The sequence below is a fragment of the Quercus suber genome, unplaced genomic scaffold (genome assembly GCF_002906115.3).
Source record: "Quercus suber isolate HL8 unplaced genomic scaffold, Cork oak 2.0 scaffold_123A, whole genome shotgun sequence".
NCBI classification, from domain to species: Eukaryota; Viridiplantae; Streptophyta; class Magnoliopsida; order Fagales; family Fagaceae; genus Quercus; species Quercus suber.
The window spans coordinates 706,455-727,517 of NW_027071806.1; the positions used below are offsets into that span (position 1 = coordinate 706,455).

The 21,063-nt window shown below is 32.9% G+C and overlaps 3 protein-coding genes across 6 annotated transcripts; 2 read left to right on the forward strand and 1 right to left on the reverse strand.

Annotated features, from left to right (window-relative positions):
* The first annotated feature begins 8,305 nt into the window (after positions 1-8,305).
* LOC112020199 (receptor-like protein EIX2) lies at positions 8,306-11,514 on the forward strand. Of its 3 annotated transcripts, none has more exons than XR_010627683.1 (3): positions 8,306-8,730; positions 10,765-11,129; positions 11,230-11,514. XR_010627683.1 is itself a non-coding variant. In XM_024052756.2 (3 exons), the coding sequence occupies exons 1-2, from the start codon at positions 8,430-8,432 to the stop codon at positions 11,103-11,105; spliced, it is 816 nt and encodes a 271-aa protein (XP_023908524.1). In that variant the 5' UTR covers positions 8,306-8,429; the 3' UTR covers positions 11,106-11,129; positions 11,230-11,514. The 3 variants fall into 3 exon arrangements, 2 of the variants coding, with proteins under 2 accessions (XP_023908524.1, XP_023908525.1); XM_024052756.2 differs by having other exon boundaries at positions 10,591-11,129; XM_024052757.2 differs by having other exon boundaries at positions 10,606-11,129.
* Positions 8,737-10,584, forward strand: LOC136066234 (receptor-like protein EIX2). Its single transcript, XM_065770207.1, has 2 exons — positions 8,737-10,234; positions 10,384-10,584. Exons 1-2 carry the CDS (start codon positions 9,078-9,080, stop codon positions 10,403-10,405), a joined length of 1,179 nt encoding a protein of 392 aa, XP_065626279.1. The 5' UTR covers positions 8,737-9,077; the 3' UTR covers positions 10,406-10,584.
* A 2,703-nt stretch (positions 11,515-14,217) lies between the features above and the next one.
* Positions 14,218-19,834, reverse strand: LOC112020235 (dihydrofolate synthetase). 2 transcript variants are annotated; one of them, XM_024052794.2, is made up of 10 exons: positions 19,483-19,833; positions 18,917-19,014; positions 18,610-18,760; positions 18,052-18,114; positions 17,608-17,769; positions 16,698-16,889; positions 16,415-16,514; positions 15,774-15,905; positions 15,297-15,428; positions 14,218-14,756 (listed from the first exon to the last, which is right to left on the reverse strand). In XM_024052794.2, exons 1-10 carry the CDS (start codon positions 19,759-19,761, stop codon positions 14,404-14,406), a joined length of 1,662 nt encoding a protein of 553 aa, XP_023908562.1. In that variant the 5' UTR covers positions 19,762-19,833; the 3' UTR covers positions 14,218-14,403. The 2 variants fall into 2 exon arrangements, with proteins under 2 accessions (XP_023908562.1, XP_065626273.1); XM_065770201.1 differs by lacking the exon at positions 15,774-15,905 and having other exon boundaries at positions 19,483-19,834.
* Between the last annotated feature and the right edge of the window lie 1,229 nt (positions 19,835-21,063).

Below are 21,063 nucleotides of genomic sequence, written 5' to 3' on the forward strand. Positions count from 1 at the left end.
AATAAATGTAACATTCAATACCATAAATTCTATTATATCCCAACAGAGCAGTTTTTATAAACCAAAGCCCAAAACTTTCAAATTTTCTCAGCAACCAATCAGAGAGAGCATAAACAAACCTCTTTAAAAATAAAAATAAAAACAAAGGGAAAAAGTGTTGGACTTTGAACCTTGAACTGAGACTGAGGATTGGCGGGAGAGAATTTTCAAGTTTTTCGGTTACTGTTTGTTTCTCGGGAAAAGGAGTTGTTGAAAAGTGAACAGTCTCGAAACGCAGCGGATAGTTGTAAAACGCAGCTACTTAACGGTAAACAACTATACTATACGACTTGTAGCACAAATGTCACTTGCTCAATTATTTGCAGTTTTGGACCCATGAGGTATATATATTAGGCTTTATGAAAATTGTGATTAAAATTCATTTAAGTTTTTTAACTTTATTTTTTTTTTTCAATTGAGTGGTCTAAATTTTAAATTTTTATTCAATTTGGGTATTCCTCAAATTTTTCTAAAAAAATTTCCTTCTCTTTTATTTCATAGGATAAAACATTGCCATTAATTTTTTTTTTTCTCAATGTGAGAATTGTACAAAAGGTGTAAATAATGTTTTTTTCATTATTCAACTTCATATTTAATAGCATTTTTTTAAGGCAATTAGAAAAAAAACCTGAATTAAATAAATGTTGAATTGCAAACTACATTTCTAAAGTTTTGAGATTTTTAGATTTTATACCACAAAATTTCAAAATTTAAATTTTACCCTCTAAAATTCTATTTTGTTTGTATCAGTAGCTCCTCCATTCATATTTTCCATTAAGTGTGACATAAGCTTGATACACGTGTTTAGTTCATCCAATAAAATGATACTATGTTATTTTTATTATGCGGTGTTATTTTTAATTATTTATTTTGTTTGAGCTACAAAAATAATGTGACATCCTTTTTTTGGACAAACTAAACACAAGTAGCAAATTTTTGTGGTGCTTAACAAAAAAATATTAAAAATTACAAGATTCAATTAAAAGTAAAATTATAAAAATAAAATGAATTTTAGTTACCCTAATTAAAATGAAGTGAAACATGGCGTTAATATAAAGACACTACAAAAAACGGGGGTTTTGGGCTGCGTTACAAACGCGGCCCTAGATGGACTAAGGGCCCATTTGGATACAGCTGAAAACTGAAAACTGAAACTGAAAACTGAAAAATACTGTAGCAAAATAATTTTTAAATGTGTGAATAGTACCGTGGGACCCATTTTTAAAGAAAAAGTTGTTAAAAAGTGAAAATTGTGGGTCCGTAAACAGTAAAAATTGGTGGAAAAGTCACATGTTGCGGTTACTGTTCAATAAATAGTATCCGCAACAGTATTGCTACAGTAACACTTGTCTCTGAAAAGCTGGGGACGCGTGAAAAAAAATAAAAAATAAAAAATAATTGTGTCTTTACCCAGCTAAAAACGCACGCATCAAAAACTCAAAAAAAAAAAAAAAAAAATATTTTAGCAATTTTATTCAATAAAATTACATTTTCCTCCTTTAACAATATTATTGATTCTTGTTAGAGTAATTTTACAAGCACAAACTTATCTATAACATTTTTACAAACCCTTGAGGTACAAAGTCATATTGGTTTGCATTTGGGCTCACCATTTACATCACTTTTTTATTTGCCAATAACCACTCACCATATTAGTAATTTGTAAAAGAATATGTAGTTCTAGCATTTTCCTCATTTAAAGGCCATTAAAAAATTTATAGATCTAAAATCTAAAACAAAATATACAAGCTCAAAAAAATTAGCGCAATAACAAAAATTACCAATAGTAAAGTTAAAAATAATTAAGCATAATTAACTAATTTTACTCAAAACAAACAACCAGCCCTTTAAAAGTTTTAAACAAAATAATTGTGTCTTTACCCAGCTAAAAACGCACGCATCAAAAACTAAAAAAAAAACAAAGAAAAAAAATAGCAACTAAGAAGTAGCAAAGCCAACGGTTAGAGCCACCCCCCTAACTTCAAGTCTTGGCTTCATCCTTAGAGATAATCTACAATAAATTAAACAAATCTTAAAGAGATAAAAGTATATATGTTATAAGATATAAGCAGGTTTTTAACTATAAAACATTATAGAAATAGCATCAAAATGAGTTTTGATTTTTCACCTGATAAGCTAATGTCGTACGTAAAAAATATGATGGCTAATGAAAAGTTGACACACTACACAAAACAGCTTTGAGGAAAAACCTCAAAAAAGTATTACAAGAAATTTTTTCATCATTTAGAGAGATCAGTGTAAACACCAAATAGTTTCTATTTTATATGATGTGAATATAATAATATAAAATCTTAAGTTTCCAAATGAAATGATGCAAAAAGCATAAATTGTTACATCCTTTTTACTAAAGCTAGTTTCATTGCCTGTCCATTGTCTTTTCATCTAAACTTGATAAACTTTGGGTGAAGTACTGAACAATAGTTTAATATAAATAAGAGTCTAAAAAGTGTCAAGGCCTTGGAAATAAAGGCATCTTTATTATTAATTATTACTCTACTTTTTCTTTTATTTCTTATTGAAAACATCAAAGTCCAGGTAAGTTTTGGAATGTGCTCTGTCTATATATTATCTTATCATATATATTTACTCCGTCTTGCATTTACTTTCTATTGGTGGGGAGTAGTTTTAACGGTAAAAAGTGTCAAACAAGGCAAGAAAGACTTTGCAGAACTTGCTAAGAAACACACGTTTCAACTTTCATGTTCAGCTTTTTCTCTCTTTTTCTTCCTTCCTTTCCTTTTATATTGGCTATCTTTCATCTCTCATGCTACTTTTACGTTTTGTGTCCAAATGCAAATTTTCCAAGTGCTGTCCTTTGGGTGGGGAGTAGTTTTAACGGTAAAAGTGTCAAACAAGGCAAGAAAGACTTTGCAGAACTTGCTAAGAAAACACACGTTTCAACTTTTGGTTCAACTTTTTCCTCTTTTTCTTCCTTCCTTTTCCTTTTATATTGGCTACTTTCATCTCTCATGCCCAAATTGCGCAAATGATGTCGTTGGGGTTCTTCAATTTTTTTCTTAATATATAAAACTATTCACCTCAGATCGGAATTCAGGGTAGGGAGTTAACGGGGAAAGTGAATCATACAGAGGTTGAGATCAACATGTAAATTTTTGGTGAGACCAAAAAAAAAAAAGTAATGCTACGAACGTATAATTTTACAAACTATTAATGTGTGAATTTTTTACTGATTTTCTTTTAGACCGGACACTATTATCATTGCATATTGAGAACATAGACAAATGTTCTAATGATGATATGTTTTTCTTAAAAAGGTGGGTATTGAAAAAATATTTCTATATAAATCTTAAGGATAATGTTAATGTTTTTATCTATTTTGCTATTAAAATGCTTATAAATTGATGTGAGATTGAATATAAGTTGTAACCACTTCAATAACATAGTAAATATCAATATCTCCTATAACTGACACATTTAGTTATGAAAAAAATGTCTTTTAAACTGGGTTTGAATAATCTGCTCAAACTCATTACATAGAGGTTTATAAGATGGAAAAGGCTTAATTCCAAACTGATTTGGAGTTATCTTTTTCCAACCCATTATATGGTAATTGAAGAGAAAATATTTATGTGTAGTTTAGTCATATGACTCATTAAAAAAACTCATGTGTACTATTTAAATAATATAAATTAATAGCCTTATAAATCGTCATGTAGTAGGCTAGAAGAGATTCCTTTAGACTAGTTTTAAGCTAAACTTTGTCCTTATAACTCCCTCCACGTGCATTAAATTACATGATTCAGTAATTCATTTAAATAAGTCACTTGACTATTAAACAAGTCATATAACTAAAAGTACATGAGAGATAACTTTTTCGGTTGCCATTTGGTGGCTTGGAAAAACTTTTCTCAAAACTAAGGATAGTGTCTGTTGCACACTATGTGCAAACACACATTGCCCAAATATAACTAAAAACGTGAGTTTTATTCACTTTGAAATCATGAATAAAAGTCATGTTTTTAGTTATGTTGAGAAGTGTTGTTTGCACACTTTGTGCAACAAGTATTAGCTCCAAATTAATTTGGAAATTTGAAGCAAACAAATTTAGACTCAATTATACACAAAAGAACATTGCTAATTCAAGGATGGCTTTAAAATGACTAGAGTTATTTTGCAGAGACATAGAACCTCATATTGCCTGCAGAAGGTTCATGAACCCATTCTACCAAAAAGAGAGAAAATTAGCATGCTTGTTGTGGGGACTCAACTTGGATTGGACCCAGAGTATGAATGGGTTTTCAGCCCAACAAGCCCAAACAATAAATTTGTAGAGAGTGGATCGAAGGTTTAGGCGCTGGCCGGCGTTCACGAAGCATGAACTCTTTTCTTTTATTGAAAAAATATTTAGAACCATTTACAACTGGGGGATGTTCCTCGGCCATGGCCGAGGAGGCCTTTCTTTTTCCCCCCCTCTTTACTTTACTCGCTCCTTTTTATATAGTCTTCATTGTCCTATCTCGTTCTTCCATCTGTTGATCATCCATTCGCATTTCTTCTGACCGTCAGTCCCATCAAAAGCCTTATCAACACTCAAGTGGTTCACCCTGATCAACGTCGCCCTGCTAAGGGGTTGCATCCCCATTAATGCGGCCAGAGGGGTTAGGTGAATGACCCAGAGTATGAATGGGTTTTCAGCCCAACAAGCCCAAACAATAAATTTGTAGAGAGTGGATCGAAGGTTTAGGCGCTGGCCGGCGTTCACGAAGCATGAACTCTTTTCTTTTATTGAAAAAATATTTAGAACCATTTACAACTGGGGGATGTTCCTCGGCCATGGCCGAGGAGGCCTTTCTTTTTCCCCCCCTCTTTACTTTACTCGCTCCTTTTTATATAGTCTTCATTGTCCTATCTCGTTCTTCCATCTGTTGATCATCCATTCGCATTTCTTCTGACCGTCAGTCCCATCAAAAGCCTTATCAACACTCAAGTGGTTCACCCTGATCAACGTCGCCCTGCTAAGGGGTTGCATCCCCATTAATGCGGCCAGAGGGGTTAGGTGAATGCATTAAGTGTGGAGGTGACAGCTTGCTCTGGGCTTGTCCCTTCCCAAAATTATCCTTAGTATGCTGAGAACGAAGAGGTCCTCGGTGTGGATCCAAAAAAGAGTCTCTCCCTAATTCAGCCTCGGATGGTCATCCTTCCTTAGTGTGGGCCTTGGGCCTACTACACGATGGGCTGAGGCTATCAGGCCCACGGGCCCCACACTTGTATTAATGCAACAACAATAATACCAGGATAATCATTATTGTCAATGTGAGATTCTATTTGAATTTCTTCATCTCCAATTGAGTTTGAAAACCTTATACTCAAAATGAGAAACTGAGAATGTTATTGGAACAAAACTAGAGGAAAACCACCTTAAATTGGAGATGAAAATATATTTAGCTCTTCATTTTCCATTCGATTTGAACTAGCGAAGTAGCTAGTGCTAAGAAAAGTTGACAAATTAAAAGGTCCCAAGACTTTTAAGACATTCCTACAACATCTTGTGGCCCTAATAAGCACAAAAATCTAAACCATGTACGTCTTGTCTCATAGTAGAGAGAGCTAATGCAAAAAGTTGTTGTGTATTGGAGGCTAGCCAACAGTGGCATTCATAGAACATTTTGGGGTACATTTTCACACTGAAGTGGACACCTTAAAACTACGTCAACATGTGTGCTGAGGTACACCAAGGGGCAAACTTTTTTTCCTGCCTTCTCTCTCTCTCTCTCTCTCTCTCTCTCTCTCTCTCTCTCTCTCTCAAATCACCATATGTAAACTATAGACAAATGTTGAGTAACATGCAGGAATGGACACACATGATTGAAGGGCCATATCAATCTTCGTTAGGTTAATTATTTTCTATTTTAAATGAATCCATTTTATAATGATTGAGGAGTTTTGTATAGACGAATTTCTAACTAGCACTTTGTAATATTTCTAACGGAAATATCTATGGTTCAAATACTCCATTTCCAACTATCAATGTATAATGAAAAAAAAAAAAAAAAAAAAAAAAAAAAACCTTCATATAGAATCTCATTGTGATAAATATTATAGCTTGGTAATTTTTTATTATGTAAATATAGCTTGGTATTTGATTATTGCTTTAAATATAAGTAGAGTCATGACATTTATAAGGTTCAAATTTTCTGTCATCATATTAATAAAATTCAAAAAAAAAAAAAAAAGATGTATTGTGTATCTCGTGGTTAGTTACCACGGTTTTTTTTTTTTCCTCTGGGCATGGGATTTGAAACAATGATCATTCAAAAAATGTAAGCATACTATACCCCAATCCCTGTGAGCTTATGACGATTGGAAATTTGGGACCAATGAGTGTGATCTCTCTTTTATCAAAAAAATTATGTTTGTATAATTGGGTTTTGTCTAAGGAGTATTCATAGGACATTTTTGTGAATCAAAATTGGGTCGGGTTGAGTCAGGTTCACTATGACCCACAGCCCGACCCGATAGAAATCTTAGCCAATAAAAATAAAAAAAATTATTTTTTAGCATAAAAATAAAAAAAATCTTAAAAAGTTTTTATTTTATTTTATTATTATTTTTTTTAAGTTAGAGAATTCTTAGTAGTAGTGCTAAAAAATTTAACTTTTAGCACTTCAAAAAGTTATTTTATCTATTTTACTATCTCACTTTACAATACATCCAACATCAAATATTATATTTTTTTACCACTTTATTTAAAATAATATAAACAACTCATTAATATAATAAAAAAAAAAATTTAAACAGCCTAGCATTTTAAATCAATGGTCCATCCCTGGTTTTCATGGTAAAAGTGTCAAACAAGTCAAGAAAAACTTCACAGGACTTGCTAATTAAGAAAACACTACTTTCAACTTNAGGTTACAACATTTCACAACAAATCATAGGTATCATAGGTATTAGCATTTTCTTTTTAGAGAAATGCTATGTCCACAACATTTTCAAGGTGGGGAGTTGTTTAACGGTAAAAGTGAAACATTACAGAGTTGAGACCTCAAAAAAAAAAAAAAAAAAAAAGAGTAATGCTACCAACATAAACATTTTTTCAAACTTTTGATGTGTTAATTTCTTACTGATTTTCATCTAAATCTATCATTGAAAATACTTTTTTATCTCCTAATAATCACTCATCACATCAACAACTACAATTTGTAAATAAAAAATGTAAAATAGTTTGTAACTTTAGAATTTTTCAAAAAAGAAAATCCAAAACTGAGTGGTTTTGCCAAGTTTAGACTATTGAGTCTCGCCAACAAGTATTAAAGTTTGGTTGCCCTTAAGAGGTTGCAACAACAACTCATATTTTCCGTCAACCCAACTAACGGAATGCTGACAAAAGAATGAGATCAAAGACTTTAAGGGTCCATTTGGTCGGAAATGTGGAAAAGTTGGAGGATAAAAAATGGAGAGGGAATGGAAAAGTGGGAAGATAAAAAAGATTTTATTTTCCCTCATTTGTTTTTGGTTGCGAGGGTAGAAAAGTGAAGAGATAAAAAACTTTTTTGTTTGGTTGAAAATAAAGTTTGAATAAATTTACTATTATGTCTCTATTATATAAAACAAAAGTAACACATTATACTTTAAAAAAATTGTGTATAGATGGAAACTTCATTAAAGTAAAAAAAAAAATAGCATAAGAAATTAACCCAAAACTGTTTTCTAAAAAGAAAAGAGAACAAAAACAAAAACCAACCAAAATTAATGAGAAAATAAACAATGAGCACCCAAAAAGAAGAAGAAGAAGAAGAAAGCTAACCGTCCAAACAAAATCAAAGAAAGAGGAAAAAAAAAAAAAGAAGTCAAGCACGTTAGTAAACAGAGAAAGAAAAAAAGAAAAGAAAAAAAGAAGCCAAGCATGTTAGTAACCAGAGAAACAAAAAAAAATCAAAAAAAAATCAAAAAAAAAAAAAAAGAAAAAGAGAGAAGCCAACGTGTTGAAGGTGAAAAAAACTTTTTGATAGGCTCTGGAGAGAAAATATCTTGATCTTATAATTTATTTTCCTTCTTTTTCACCCAACAAAACACACTTTAAAAGAAAATTTTCTTCTCATTTTTTCTCTAAAGTTTTCCATCTACTTTATTTCACTTCTAAATATACGATCCTAAAGAGTCAACTTGAATTTGACCCCTATTTAATCTTTTTATTATTATTTATTATTTATTATTTATTATTCTTTTATGTTTTGCATGGAGCTATCGCTATAAATAGTTTATTATACTGGTGATTCTAAGACTCAGAGCTTACTAAGCAATTGGAAACCAAAAAAAAAAAAAAAAACATTCTTGTTGCACTGAATTTTCTAGCTGTGCTTCCTCTCTTCTTGATCCTAATTTTAATTGCTCTTCGATCATAGGCGATGATAAAGGTCATGGGTGGAAGCTCCCTAAAACTGCTCTATGCGTTTTTAACGCTTTTCCTACATTTGATACCAGCCCTTGGATTCACTTCAGGTGTTGGAAATGGCAGCGTTTTGTGCATAGAGAAGGAGAGACAAGCCCTCCTTGAGTTCAAAAAAGGCTTTGTTAATGGCAACGACAATCTCTCTTCGTGGGGGAGTACTGAAGATGAAAAGAATTGCTGCGATTGGGACGAAGTCTACTGCGACAGCCAAACAGGCCACGTAATTGAGCTAAACCTTGGTTCCTATGGTTTGAGAGGTATGATTAGTCCTTCATTGCTTGAGTTGCCTTATTTGACTTCTCTGCATCTCACTAGCAATGATTTTAATGGAAGCCATATTCCAAAGTTTATTGGTTCTCTCAGTAATTTAAATTACCTCTCTCTCTCTTCGGCCAATCTAAGTGGACCGTTTCCACATCAACTTGGAAACCTCTCACTCTTGCAACATCTCTCTCTCGATCATAATGATTTGAAAATTGTTGAAAATCTAGAATGGCTCTCTCGTTTGTCTTTAATAGAAGAGGTTGACCTAAGTTTCACAAATCTCAGTGTCGCCAATGATTGGCTGGAAGTTGTGAGTCATCTCCCTAAACTATCAGATTTGATGTTGGTAAGTTGTGATCTTCCTCCTGTCACCGATCTCTCATCTCTCCCTCATATCAACTTTTCCAAATCTCTCACTACAATTGATCTTTCTAATAACCATGTCACTCAATCAATATTTCCGTGGTTGTTCAACTATAGTACCAACTTGGTTGATATTTACCTTGACTATAACCAGTTAGGAGGTTCAATTCCAGATGCTTCCGGTAACATGAATTCTCTTGAAGTTCTTTCTCTTGACGAGAATCAACTTGAAGGAGGCATTCCAAAATTCTTTGGTAATATGTGTGCTTTACAAGCCTTGAGATTAGCTGGGAATCAAATGAATGGGTCAGTGCCTAAAAGCATCGGAAACCTATCTGCGCTACAGAATTTGCATCTTGGTTCCAATCTTTTGGAAGGTGAAATCTCAGACCAACATTTTTCAAATCTTTCCAAATTAACGGAATTGCGGTTATCTCATAATTCTTTGACTTTTAAATTCAGCAATGATTGGGTGCCCCCTTTCCAATTGATTGCCTTAGATTTGTCATTTTGTAACTTGGGTCCTGATTTCCCAAAATGGTTACGTACTCAACAGTCCTTACTCGAACTCGATATCTCCCATAACGGAATTTCAGATACCATCCCTTCGTGGTTTTGGCACATACCTACACCCCAGACTATAAATCTCTCCTACAACCAAATTAGGGGCATGTTGCCAAGTGAACCACTTGGTTTGTCGTCTATCACGACTATCTTAAATCTCTCCAACAATAAGTTTTCGGGGATTTTAAATAATTTTTTATGCTCCGCTCCGAGGAAATTGATTTACCTTGATCTCTCAAACAACCAGCTATCTGGAGGCCTCGATATTTGTTTCAATCAATTGACAGAATTAGGAATTCTAAATTTGGCCAACAATAATTTGTCTGGACAAATTCCCGACTCTATGGGCTCTTTGATAAACCTTAAAGTACTAGATTTGAGCAACAACAGCTTCTTGGGAGAATTGCCATTGTCATTACAAAATTGCACAAAGTTGTCATTTATAAATCTGAGAGACAATTCATTTTCGGAAAAGCTACCAGCTTGGATGGGAGAAAGCCTGTTATCTTTGATCATTCTTGACCTTCACTCCAATAAGTTTCATGGATGCATACCGCTACAACTATGCCGGTTAGCACATATTCAATTTTTTGACTTGTCTCAAAATAATATTTCAGGAAATATTCCACGATGCCTTTATAATTTGACTGCCATGGCTTTTAAAAATATAAATAATATGAGTACTCATGAGTCTTTTATAGCTTATAGTTTTTATATAGATGGCACTCAAGTTACGTTTAATGATGATTTCGGGGGCAGCAGCAATTATGTTTTCAACACAATTGTTAGTTGGAAAGGACAGTCTTACGTCTATGGCAAAAATTTTGGAGAGATGAAAAGTATTGATCTCTCAAGTAATAAATTAATTGGAGAAATTCCAGCAGAGATTTTCAACCTTACAGAATTGAAAACATTGAACTTAGCAGGAAACATGTTGACAGGACTAATTCCTAAAGAGATCGGTCATTTGAAACAAATAGAATCCCTGGATTTGTCGAGAAATCAACTTTTTGGTTCAATTCCTGCTAGCATTGCTGATCTTAATTTTCTGAGTTTCCTGAACTTGTCATATAACAAATTGTCGGGAAGAATTCCAACAGGCACTCAAATCCAGATCGCTAACCCTGCTGGATTCATTGGCAATCTTGCACTCTGTGGCCCTCCACTTACACCAAAGTGTCCAGGAGACGTGAAACCAAATGCTGAGTCACCTAAAGGTGGTAGTAAAAGCAATCAAGAAGATGAAGATGAATTCCTAAAATGTCTTTATATTGGTATGGGGCTTGGATTCATGGTGGGCTTTTGGGGAGTTTGTGGCTCTTTGATGTTGAACCGTTCCTGGAGACATCTATATTTCCGAACGACAAGCAACTTGAATGATTGGCTCTATGTGGCAATGATAGTGAATATTGCAAGATTGCAAAGGATGTTTCAAGGCTAAGGAATACTGCACTTTCGCTAAAAGGTTTGTGAAAATTTTTTTATTTAGATATATCTCTAACTATTTCTTTTCTTGAATTGGTTTTAATTTTTCAACCTAATAGCTATTATTTTATCTTGTGTAGGTCTCGACAATAAGAAAAATCTTTGTCCAAGATTACGTGTGTGATGTGCCTATGATTTTACATGCTTTTCTTATTCTTGGATTCACATCCATGTTGCAGTGGAAGCTTAATTTGGATTACACTTGATTTTAATATTGTAGTAGGATGAAATTGTGTGTACTTTTTTTTTTTCCTTAAAAAAAAAAAAAAAAAAATTGTGTGTGGCAGGTCTTGGAATTGCCTTAAATAAATTGCTTGTACCGAATTCCATAAATAACCAAGTTTCTTCAGAATATTTATGTTTTACTTGGCCCATATTAAATTTAATTATCATTGATATTATCACCCAAGGTGGCATGTGGATTGTACATTCTATTTTTTTTTTTTTCTTCAGATTTTTTAGTTTTAATTCTCTTAGTACCCATTTGGATTCAAATTAATTTGGCTTTTACATTTTGCGTTTTGCACTGTAGCGCGTTTTCAACTTTTTTTTTTTCCCAGCCGCAGTTGTTGACCAAGTCTTTCGTGAACAGTGCACTCGTGCACTGTTCATAGGCCCCACAAACTTCATTTTTTATCACATTTTTCATTAAAAATGGTTCCATGACACTATTCACACATTTAAAAATATTTTTTTTTACAATGTTTCCAGTTTTCAATTTTAACAAAATAAATTCTATCCAAATGGACCCTTAGTCTTTAGGCCAGTCAGTACAGTGATTTTTTTTTTTTTTTTTTTCTAATTAATACCTAGGATTATGAAGTCCCTAATTAGTTTGTCTTCGTTCTTAATGTTAATAGAAATCAAACATGTGAAGCAAATTAGGGGAGGGGTAGTATGAACTATGAAGTCACCAGCAATAGAAAAAACAAGAAAGTTTAAATTCAATAAGGATCATATGTAAAGTTACTTTTTTATACGCTCAAATAAAATAATGACATATTATATTTTTCTTTATAAAACAATAGAGACTTACAGGAACAAGTTCTAAATAAAATTTTTTTTTTTTTTAGAAACAAAAATGAGGGTTTTTATGGTCATATTACACCCCCGGACAGGGAGCCAGTGGCCTTGATCAGGGAGCCCGTAGTCGGGGGCCCGTTCTGTACCACTGTGCGGGAGTCACCTCACATTTTGTGAGTACACCTCACTACTAAGTTTACCCACCAATGAAAACTTGTGGGCAACGGGACTCGAACTTAGGTGTATTGCACGAAGCGTCCGAGCCTTACCCACTCAGCCAAGCCCTCGTTGGCAAAATGAAATCTAATGCCATTGAATCATAGGAAGCAAAGTAATACATGATTATTCTAAGTTCCATTGAAAACAGTAAATATCGATTCCTAAAAGTAATCTAAACAGTGAACAAATAGATGGGTTAATTACTTTGTATAGTAAAATGGATCAAAGCCTAAGTAAATATTTTAAACACCAAATATACTAAGGACTATGCCTTAGGGATCAAAATAAATGAAACTTTTATAAACAAGATAAATCAAAGTCATAGATTATAAGGAAAGTAACTTATTAGCATAAACACCTTACAAAGCCCCTACAAACTAACGTAATCTATTAAGGACTACAATTACAAGAAAATAATATCTGTCTAATCATGAACCAAGGAAGAAAGATCCATACAAGGATCTTTTCAATTAGTAATCAAGTTCATGGCAATGATTGAGCCAAATTCAAAAATAATTCTGCCCAAATCCCATGCCCTATGGAGTGCATGACGAATAGCCAGCCCATAATTCTGCCGATATGCAGAATAAGAATTATATGCCTATATGCTTTTCATTCTTTTAATCAATTAGTTTAGGGTAACACCAATTTTAATATGATTTCACAGAAAAGTGCTCTCGTAATTTTCTCAAGAAATGACACTTCTCCTTGAGGGTTTGTATAAATACAAGCTATCTCATACTGTGACTTCCAAACAATAATATATATATATATATATCTCTTTTCTTCTTTTTTTGAAAAATCCCTAACTATGGGTAAAATAAAAAAAATGATACCCCCCTGAGTTTTATGGCATAACACTCCACCCTAATTTTTATTTTGGTCCTTGCTTGAAGGTAATTGGAATATAATAGGGTATACCCTAAATAGAGTTCTAATAATCTAATGTATAAAATTATTATATATTCCAGCAAATATGATTTTTTTAATAAAAAAAATAGAATATTCTATTATTATGATGTGAAAGAGTATGGTTAAGAGTCTTATAGCTTAACTGATTCGCATCTCCTAGCATTTCAAAACGAAAATATCTAGGGTTCAAAGCTTCAAATATCCCTTCTATTAAATTATTAAAAAACAAAAGAGTATGAACTTATATGTTACATTTATATAAATCTCAAGAGATGAGTTTCAATATGTCCATATTGAAATTTAATAGAAGAATAAACTAATTTATATATATATATATATATATATATATATTTTTCACAAATTCTTGATTTGCTACACATGCTAAAAAGCATTAAATGCTTTTCATATTGCTTTTTTAAGACTCATATCTATAATTTTTAATGTTTATTTTATTTGAACTTTTTAGGCCAAAACTAAAGAGTTTAGTCCAAATAGAATAAAATTTTATACTTTTTAACACAAATTCCACAACTCACAACTGATCACAGTCACAGTGACAACTCACAACTGATCATAAATAGAATCCTAATGCAATTGATCACAATTTGGATCTAGATCCTATCTAGATTCTATTAATTATGAATCCTAACGCAATCTGAATTGTTTAACAATTCTAAGATTTTAGGAATTGAAAATTCTGCAATCTGAATTGGGATTTTAACAACCATGTTCTTGTGGTATTCAAAATCTCAATATATTCCTAAGTATTGTTGGATGAACAATCGAACTGCATTGGTGACATAGTTGGCTGCCCTGTCCAGCCCAAGCTACAAAGACTCTTCTAGGACACAAGTAACTAAAATACTGTTTAACCAATAGCTATAAAGACATAACAGGATTCACAAGAATTAAAATTTGTGAAACTTCAAAAACTCTATATATTGAAATAAAAAAACCCATAGTGAAGGTGAAGCTGATGTAATTTATAAGAATCATTATTTCCCACTCAAATTAAAAAGGGGTTGCACCTACTACAATTTTCCGTCAGCAAAATCAGCTATAGAAACCGTTACTCAAAGCAACATCATAAATGATCTGCCTTAACCAGTGAGAGCAGCTAATACCATTGAAACTATATGCAGAGATCCAGTGACTACAATAATGCCTGACTGATTACCTGCTCTTTCTCTTAGGATCTGATTTGTAGCCTTCAATGAAGCCATTAATGAACTTTCAGCAGCTAATATGGTTCCATTTTCTAATTTTCTTGCAGAGCATACTAATAGATTATTGAACACTTCCCTGGATTTTATCATGCCATCATGGACAATATCATTGCCCAATTCTTTGGAAGCCTGGATCCAACAATCTCTTAATAAAGAAGCTGAAGTTGTTCGAGATTTGCCTCCAGCAATGTCAGCTTCTGTCAGAAGGACCGCTACTAATTCTCCACCTGAAAAAATGTGGTAAAGTCTCAATTAGGACCTTCCAAGGCTCCACAAAACTGCTTATTTGTGTTTGCCTACCACCACCGCACATTTCAGTTTAATTTGTGTTAAACCCTACACAGTGAATAAGATAAGAAGGTACAAACAACTAGGATTCTTCATTCACCACCCACCCAGAACGGCCTGAACAACATGGACTAAAGTCACTTTTTTCTAAGACCACTTAATCCAAATAGACCCTATAGCAAAGGCATGCACATAAGTTAAACCTTCTTTTAGAATTACTAAATATGTTTTAGAACTGAAATTTTTAATAAATCTGAGTTCTTGTCCTCCAGTAAATGAAGCCTTGGAGGCTTCACTTGGTACCCACAAAATAATAGAGGGAGCCACTACATCTTTGATATAAGAAGGCTTCTTTTTGTTGGAAGGGGGAGATGGGGTTCTGATAACATAAAAACAATTCATGTTCTCATTATACCCTCCAACATTAGTAATAAAGCCATTTTTAGTAACAGACAACAAAATCCAACAAGGGACTATACCTGAAAGAAACTCTCTTGCAAATCCAACGTGATCTTTGTCACTTGCCATCGCAACCACAAGAGCCAATGGTGCCACCCCAAATGTCATCTTTATTGTCTTCACCAAAGCATTAGCAGATTCCTTGGTGTGGGCTGGAAAACATTCAAAAGAACTATGAGAGTTTTGTTTTCTTTTTAATAATTAATTTGTTATAAGGATTGGCTTTTGTCATCTGGTGCTAACAGTATAACTAAAATTCTTTGAATCTAGAACATTCCTCCTACAATGCCCAGAAGATTTTGCAAACATTCAAAAGAATATGACAACTGCAAAGTCAAAATAAATATATAACAAGAATTAATATCCTCAGGACAATACCAACATGCAAAAAAGTGAAACACTGTATGGTTATCATAAGTAAGACTTACAGGTTATATACTCAGCTCAATTCATTCAGAATAGTGAAATGAGTAACAAAGTGAGCATGAGAATCAAACCTCCATCCAGCAATACCATTGTTCCATGTAGTCCTAGTGCCTCAGTTTCTTTTGATGTTAGAATTTGACTTCTTCCAAGCAAGAATGTACCCTCTAAACCAGCCCTAATAGATCCATCTGAAATTCTCCATCCTAGAGTATCCATGAAAGTATTAAAGGGACTTGATTAAAGATTGCTCAAAAAAATCATAAACCAAATTTTTTTTTTTGAACCAGCTGCACTATTTTTCTTTTCACCAGTGCTTGGCTCACACCATAAAGTTTCGCTTCCCACGAAGAAACTCTGGACTTAGAACAAGCCAAGAGAGAGAGGTAATCTTCTACTGATCACAGGGGGTTAGCATTAATGGGAAAGCAGTAAAAGTCCCAAATGGCTACCATGAAAGACAACCTAAGGGCTAAGACTATCAGTACCTTGTGTAGATATAAAAAGAAACTAGTTATCCTTAATCATGGCATATCCATCTTAGGTTTGAGGCCAAATCCTAAAATCAAACGAAGGTAGGCATATATGAACCAAATCCTAAACTGAAGGGGAAAAAGAAATCCCCATAAATACTTCTTGACTTTAAAAATCAAAGGCAGTTCCATAATTTTTGAGTCCAAGTAGAACAAACTATAGCACACATACAAAAATTCACCTAGATTACAAAGGCAGAGTGCTGCACAGGTGGCAGTTGCTGCATTTTGAAGTTGGTGACTTCCAAGCATGCACAGTTTCACATCCAGTAACTCAAGGAACTGCGTGATAAACAAAATCATAAGTTCTTCAAAAGTTCAAATGGCCAATAATTAAAACTTGCATAAGTACCACTCTCAAGAAGAAGAAAAAAACATGATATTACAGAATGCTTAATACTGGAAAAAAAGAGAGGGGGGGGGGAAGTCCAAAGGTATTAAGAAAATAACGCTTCAAGTGCATACCAGCTTAAAGTCCCTCTCAATTTGTATTACTAGATCACAAGATTGGTAAGGTCTACCATTGATTCTGCTAATACCTTTTATGGTACTTTGATTTCCAGCATCAGATGCTGATACTACAGGAGAAGACATTAACAATGCTTTATCCCGTAGAATGCATTCAATGTGTGGAAGGAAAGGCCCACCCAGCACCAACTGAAAAACATTAACCATATTAGCAGAGTAAAGCTAGCTTTAAAATCATGTGATTAACAATACAACCAAATTAAATTAGCAACTGCATCACAAAACATATCATTGAGTACAACTTCTAAGAGAATACATCTTTAGATAGTTATCTCAGTCAAAAATACTATTTCAGCCTTGATGTAAAACTATATGCACATTATCATAAACTTGGGTGGCACTTCAAGACACCATTAAACATTAATGAGTCGACGAAATGGACAGTATACAACAAAAACATCACTTCTAGTCTGCTTAAGCAATAACATGTTGGAGCTGCTTAATTAAATTATACCATGGACGTTTTCATTACAACATATATCTCTTCTTGCTCCTGTTCATGCTCTGCACCTATTCAAATTGCATTAAAGAAGAAAAAATATCCTGGAGAAACCATAAATCATAGTTTTGACACCTAATGTGAGGAAACCAGAACAAAAAGAATGACGTAAAACCAGGCCAGAAAAAGGTGATACAGCTATAATCATTTTTCACATTTTACCAAGGATATCAATGAGGTGGGATCCATTGTGTAATTTGTTCTAAAGATTTTGCAAGTGTAACATGTAGAGAAGGAAAACCATACTTCGCAGTATAACCAAAGATTTAAACTAATCAGAACATAGCTTTATCAGTTTATATGATCACGTTAATCCGCGTAAGAATTGCATAGGGAGAACAACCTAACTGGGCAGCCATGTTTAATGATTCCCGACTTTGCCATGGCAATGCTTTCCAGAGAACCTCCAAGTGCAGCCAAATGTTCCTCACCTATTGAAGTTATGACTGATGCAGCAAGTCCAGAACTAGAAATAATATTTGTTGCATCCCGGGCACCTCCCAACCCAGCCTGTTATATATATAATAAATAAAGTTAATATTAAAATTGCCATCTTAGAATTTTGTATTGGGTTATGAAAAGCCATCAGTATAAATTTAATTCCATAGAGAATAACTCTAATTGCATATAAAATCAAAACAAATAAAAATAAAAAAGATCAACAAGAAGCAACATTGAAAAAGTTAATAGTCTTCCAACACTGTACATTTAAAATTAAAAAAATAATAATTAAAAAAAAAAAAAGAAGAAAAATTGCAGAAAGAAGTCATCAAATGGCTTAAAATGAATTACCTCAATAACTGCAATGTCAACATTCTCTCGAGCAAATAGGGTGAATGCCATTGCAGTGAAAATCTGAACATTATACAATAGAGAGTAAATTAGTGAGTGCAAAGGTAATTTGATACAAACACAAAATTTAACTAGATAAAATTTCCAATAACAGAATTTAATTTAGCTAGGCAACCAAACCAAGTACATTCCCCCCAGTCTTCAATTGAAATTTTGAAGGTACAAAATCAAATCTTAAACATGAGACTTTAACATGTGAAAATATTCATGGCAACTACTTTGACCTGAAAGCTACAGTAAAATTTTCAGAGGAAAACAAAAGAAGAACAAACAGGGCAGGTCAACTAATTGAATAAATTACATATACCATCCCCAAGGTTGCACAGGGTCATGTAAATACCAATCAAATAATCACCGATTCTAACATCTTTAGAATAGCTATTCAGTTCTGAAATCACTAGCTTCTGAGTCTCTTTTTATTTCTTGAACTAAATTCCATTGTTCATCTAATCCAATTGGGAGGGGGGGGGGTGGACAATACTGTACACTAGTTGATACCTCAAAATGACTTATACGCCCATTTTCATGCTCTATTGCCTGATCAAGAATTTTTTTAATCTGAAGGAAAAGACAATTTAATGTCTTTGCTGACACCAGCTCACCAAATCTTCCCAATGATATGCGTTCCCTTATAGTCTGAATATGTGGGCTGCTTAAGAAAATGAAGCCTACTGTTAAAAAAATATAGCTGAAAAATAAGCAATACCTAAAAGTTAAAACTAAAAGCAGCTGCAGATTGCATAAATCCTTTGATACATTATCTGACAAAAACGAAGAAAATATTAACATTAAAACAAACCCATACCTGCTATAACAACCAACAGAATACCCTTCTGCTCGTAAAATATTGGAGAGAAACGCGGCAGTTGATCCTTTTCCTTTTGTCCCAGCAATGTGAACAGCCTATAATAGCTGTTGAGCTAGTTACTTAAACTTAATGCTCAAACTCATCAACAAAATGAACAAACAAATTTACCATAAAAATTCAAAATTCAGAACTTTCTGTGCCCACATACATAAAGCATTACTTTTTTTATTTTTTTAATTCAATATTATGGTAAAACTTTCTGCATGCTGAGCCTAATTATACTACTGGGTTTAATTCAATAGTGTTGATTTTGAAAAATAAAATAAAATAAACAAAAAAAAAAAAAACACAAAGCTTTGAAATGTGAATATCCTCTTCTTATGTTGTTTCAACTATTTTTAAGTAATAAATGTAACATTCAATACCTGAAATTCTATTACATCCCAACAGAGCAGTTTTTATAAACCAAAGCTCAAAACTTTCACCCTTTTTTTTTCTTTTACATTTTCTCAGAAACCAAACAAAATTAAAAAAATAAAAAATAAAAGTGTTGGACTTTGAACCTTGAACTGAGATTGAGGATTGCCGAGCCGCTCCATAAGCCGCCTCATCCGACCCAGATCGAACCCATCATCCGAGTCCGTGCCAGCGCCTTTGGGCACGCCCACTTTCTCGTGGTTCTTCAAAGAATCCATGTACTCCATCAACTCCTTCAGCTCTGGCTCCTCCGAATGCGCAGAGAACCATCTTCTGGGACCCAATTTTCTAAGAACTCCGAAGCTAATCGAAGAAATTAGGGTTGGTCTGTGCGGGAGGATGGATTGGCGAGTGAGAATATTCATGTTTTTCAGGTTCTGTTTGTTTCTCACGAAAGTGAGTGTTGAAAAGTGAACAGTCTCGAAACGAGTAGCATTTTTTATACGGTAAAACAACTAAAAAAGTAGCATTTTTATACTATACGATTGTAGTATAAACAAGTATAAATGTCACTTGTAGATTTTTAACAAAATTGGATGAAAGACCTAAATTAATTAAATTTTAAACTTTTGAAAACTTAATTGAACGAAAATAAAACTAGAAATTTGGTAAGGATGGTGCAATTTGCATTGAGTTCGAATTTGGTAAAGATGGAGTGTAAAACCCATTTATACACCATCTAATAAGATATTATCATATCAATTTTTTACTTAAAATATGAAATACGATATTAATTAAGTTGTTATCTTATGTGATTAGATGTAATTATATTTTAGTAATATAATAACATGACATGTCCTTATTTAATTGTATAAACCAAAGGATTTACATCAACTTTTGGTTTTTTGATAAGTTCACATCAAGTTTTGTTTTTTGTTTTTTTTTTTTTTTTTTTTATAAGGTTTATATAAACTTATTACAGATTTTTTTTTTTTTTTTTTTTTTTTTTTTTTTTTATAAGGTTTATATAAACTTATTACAGAATTTAATCTCATTTGCATTTTATCCTATATTATAAATGACAAAATTTTTTTTTTTTTTTTTTGAGAAGAATATAAGACAAAACTTAGGTACCTTACCTTTAGTTAGAGGTAGCAAAATTGGGCATGACCCACGAATTCGACATGACACTACATGAAATTAGCAGATTAGGTTGATGTTTAATAAGTTCATGTCATATTCGGGTGAACACGACGGATCCGTTTAATAAACGGGTTGGATTAGTATTCAATATATAGAACTCATTAGTCTTGTTTAATTGAATGATATTTTACCAATGTACCCTTCAAACCCTAATTATATAAACTTATTAGTTGTTGTAATTTATTTTTTTTGACATTTGTGATTGATTATTTGTGATATTGAGATATGCTTTAGTTTTGAATAATTATATGTGATGCAATTACTCATTAATTCTAAATTTTATATTCAAAATATTTATTTGTTTGTTTTTTCATAATTTTTTTTTATTTTGATAAAATCTGATAAAATGGTTGACATGACTGACTCGTTTAATAAATATATCGAGTTAATATTGACTCATATAATCGGATTATCATTAGTTAACATGACATATAGAGGCCGTTTGGACTCAGCGTTTGCTGAGTCCACGTTTTGCGTTTTGCTTTCTTTTTTTTTTTTCCCAGAAAGTGAACAGTAAAATCACA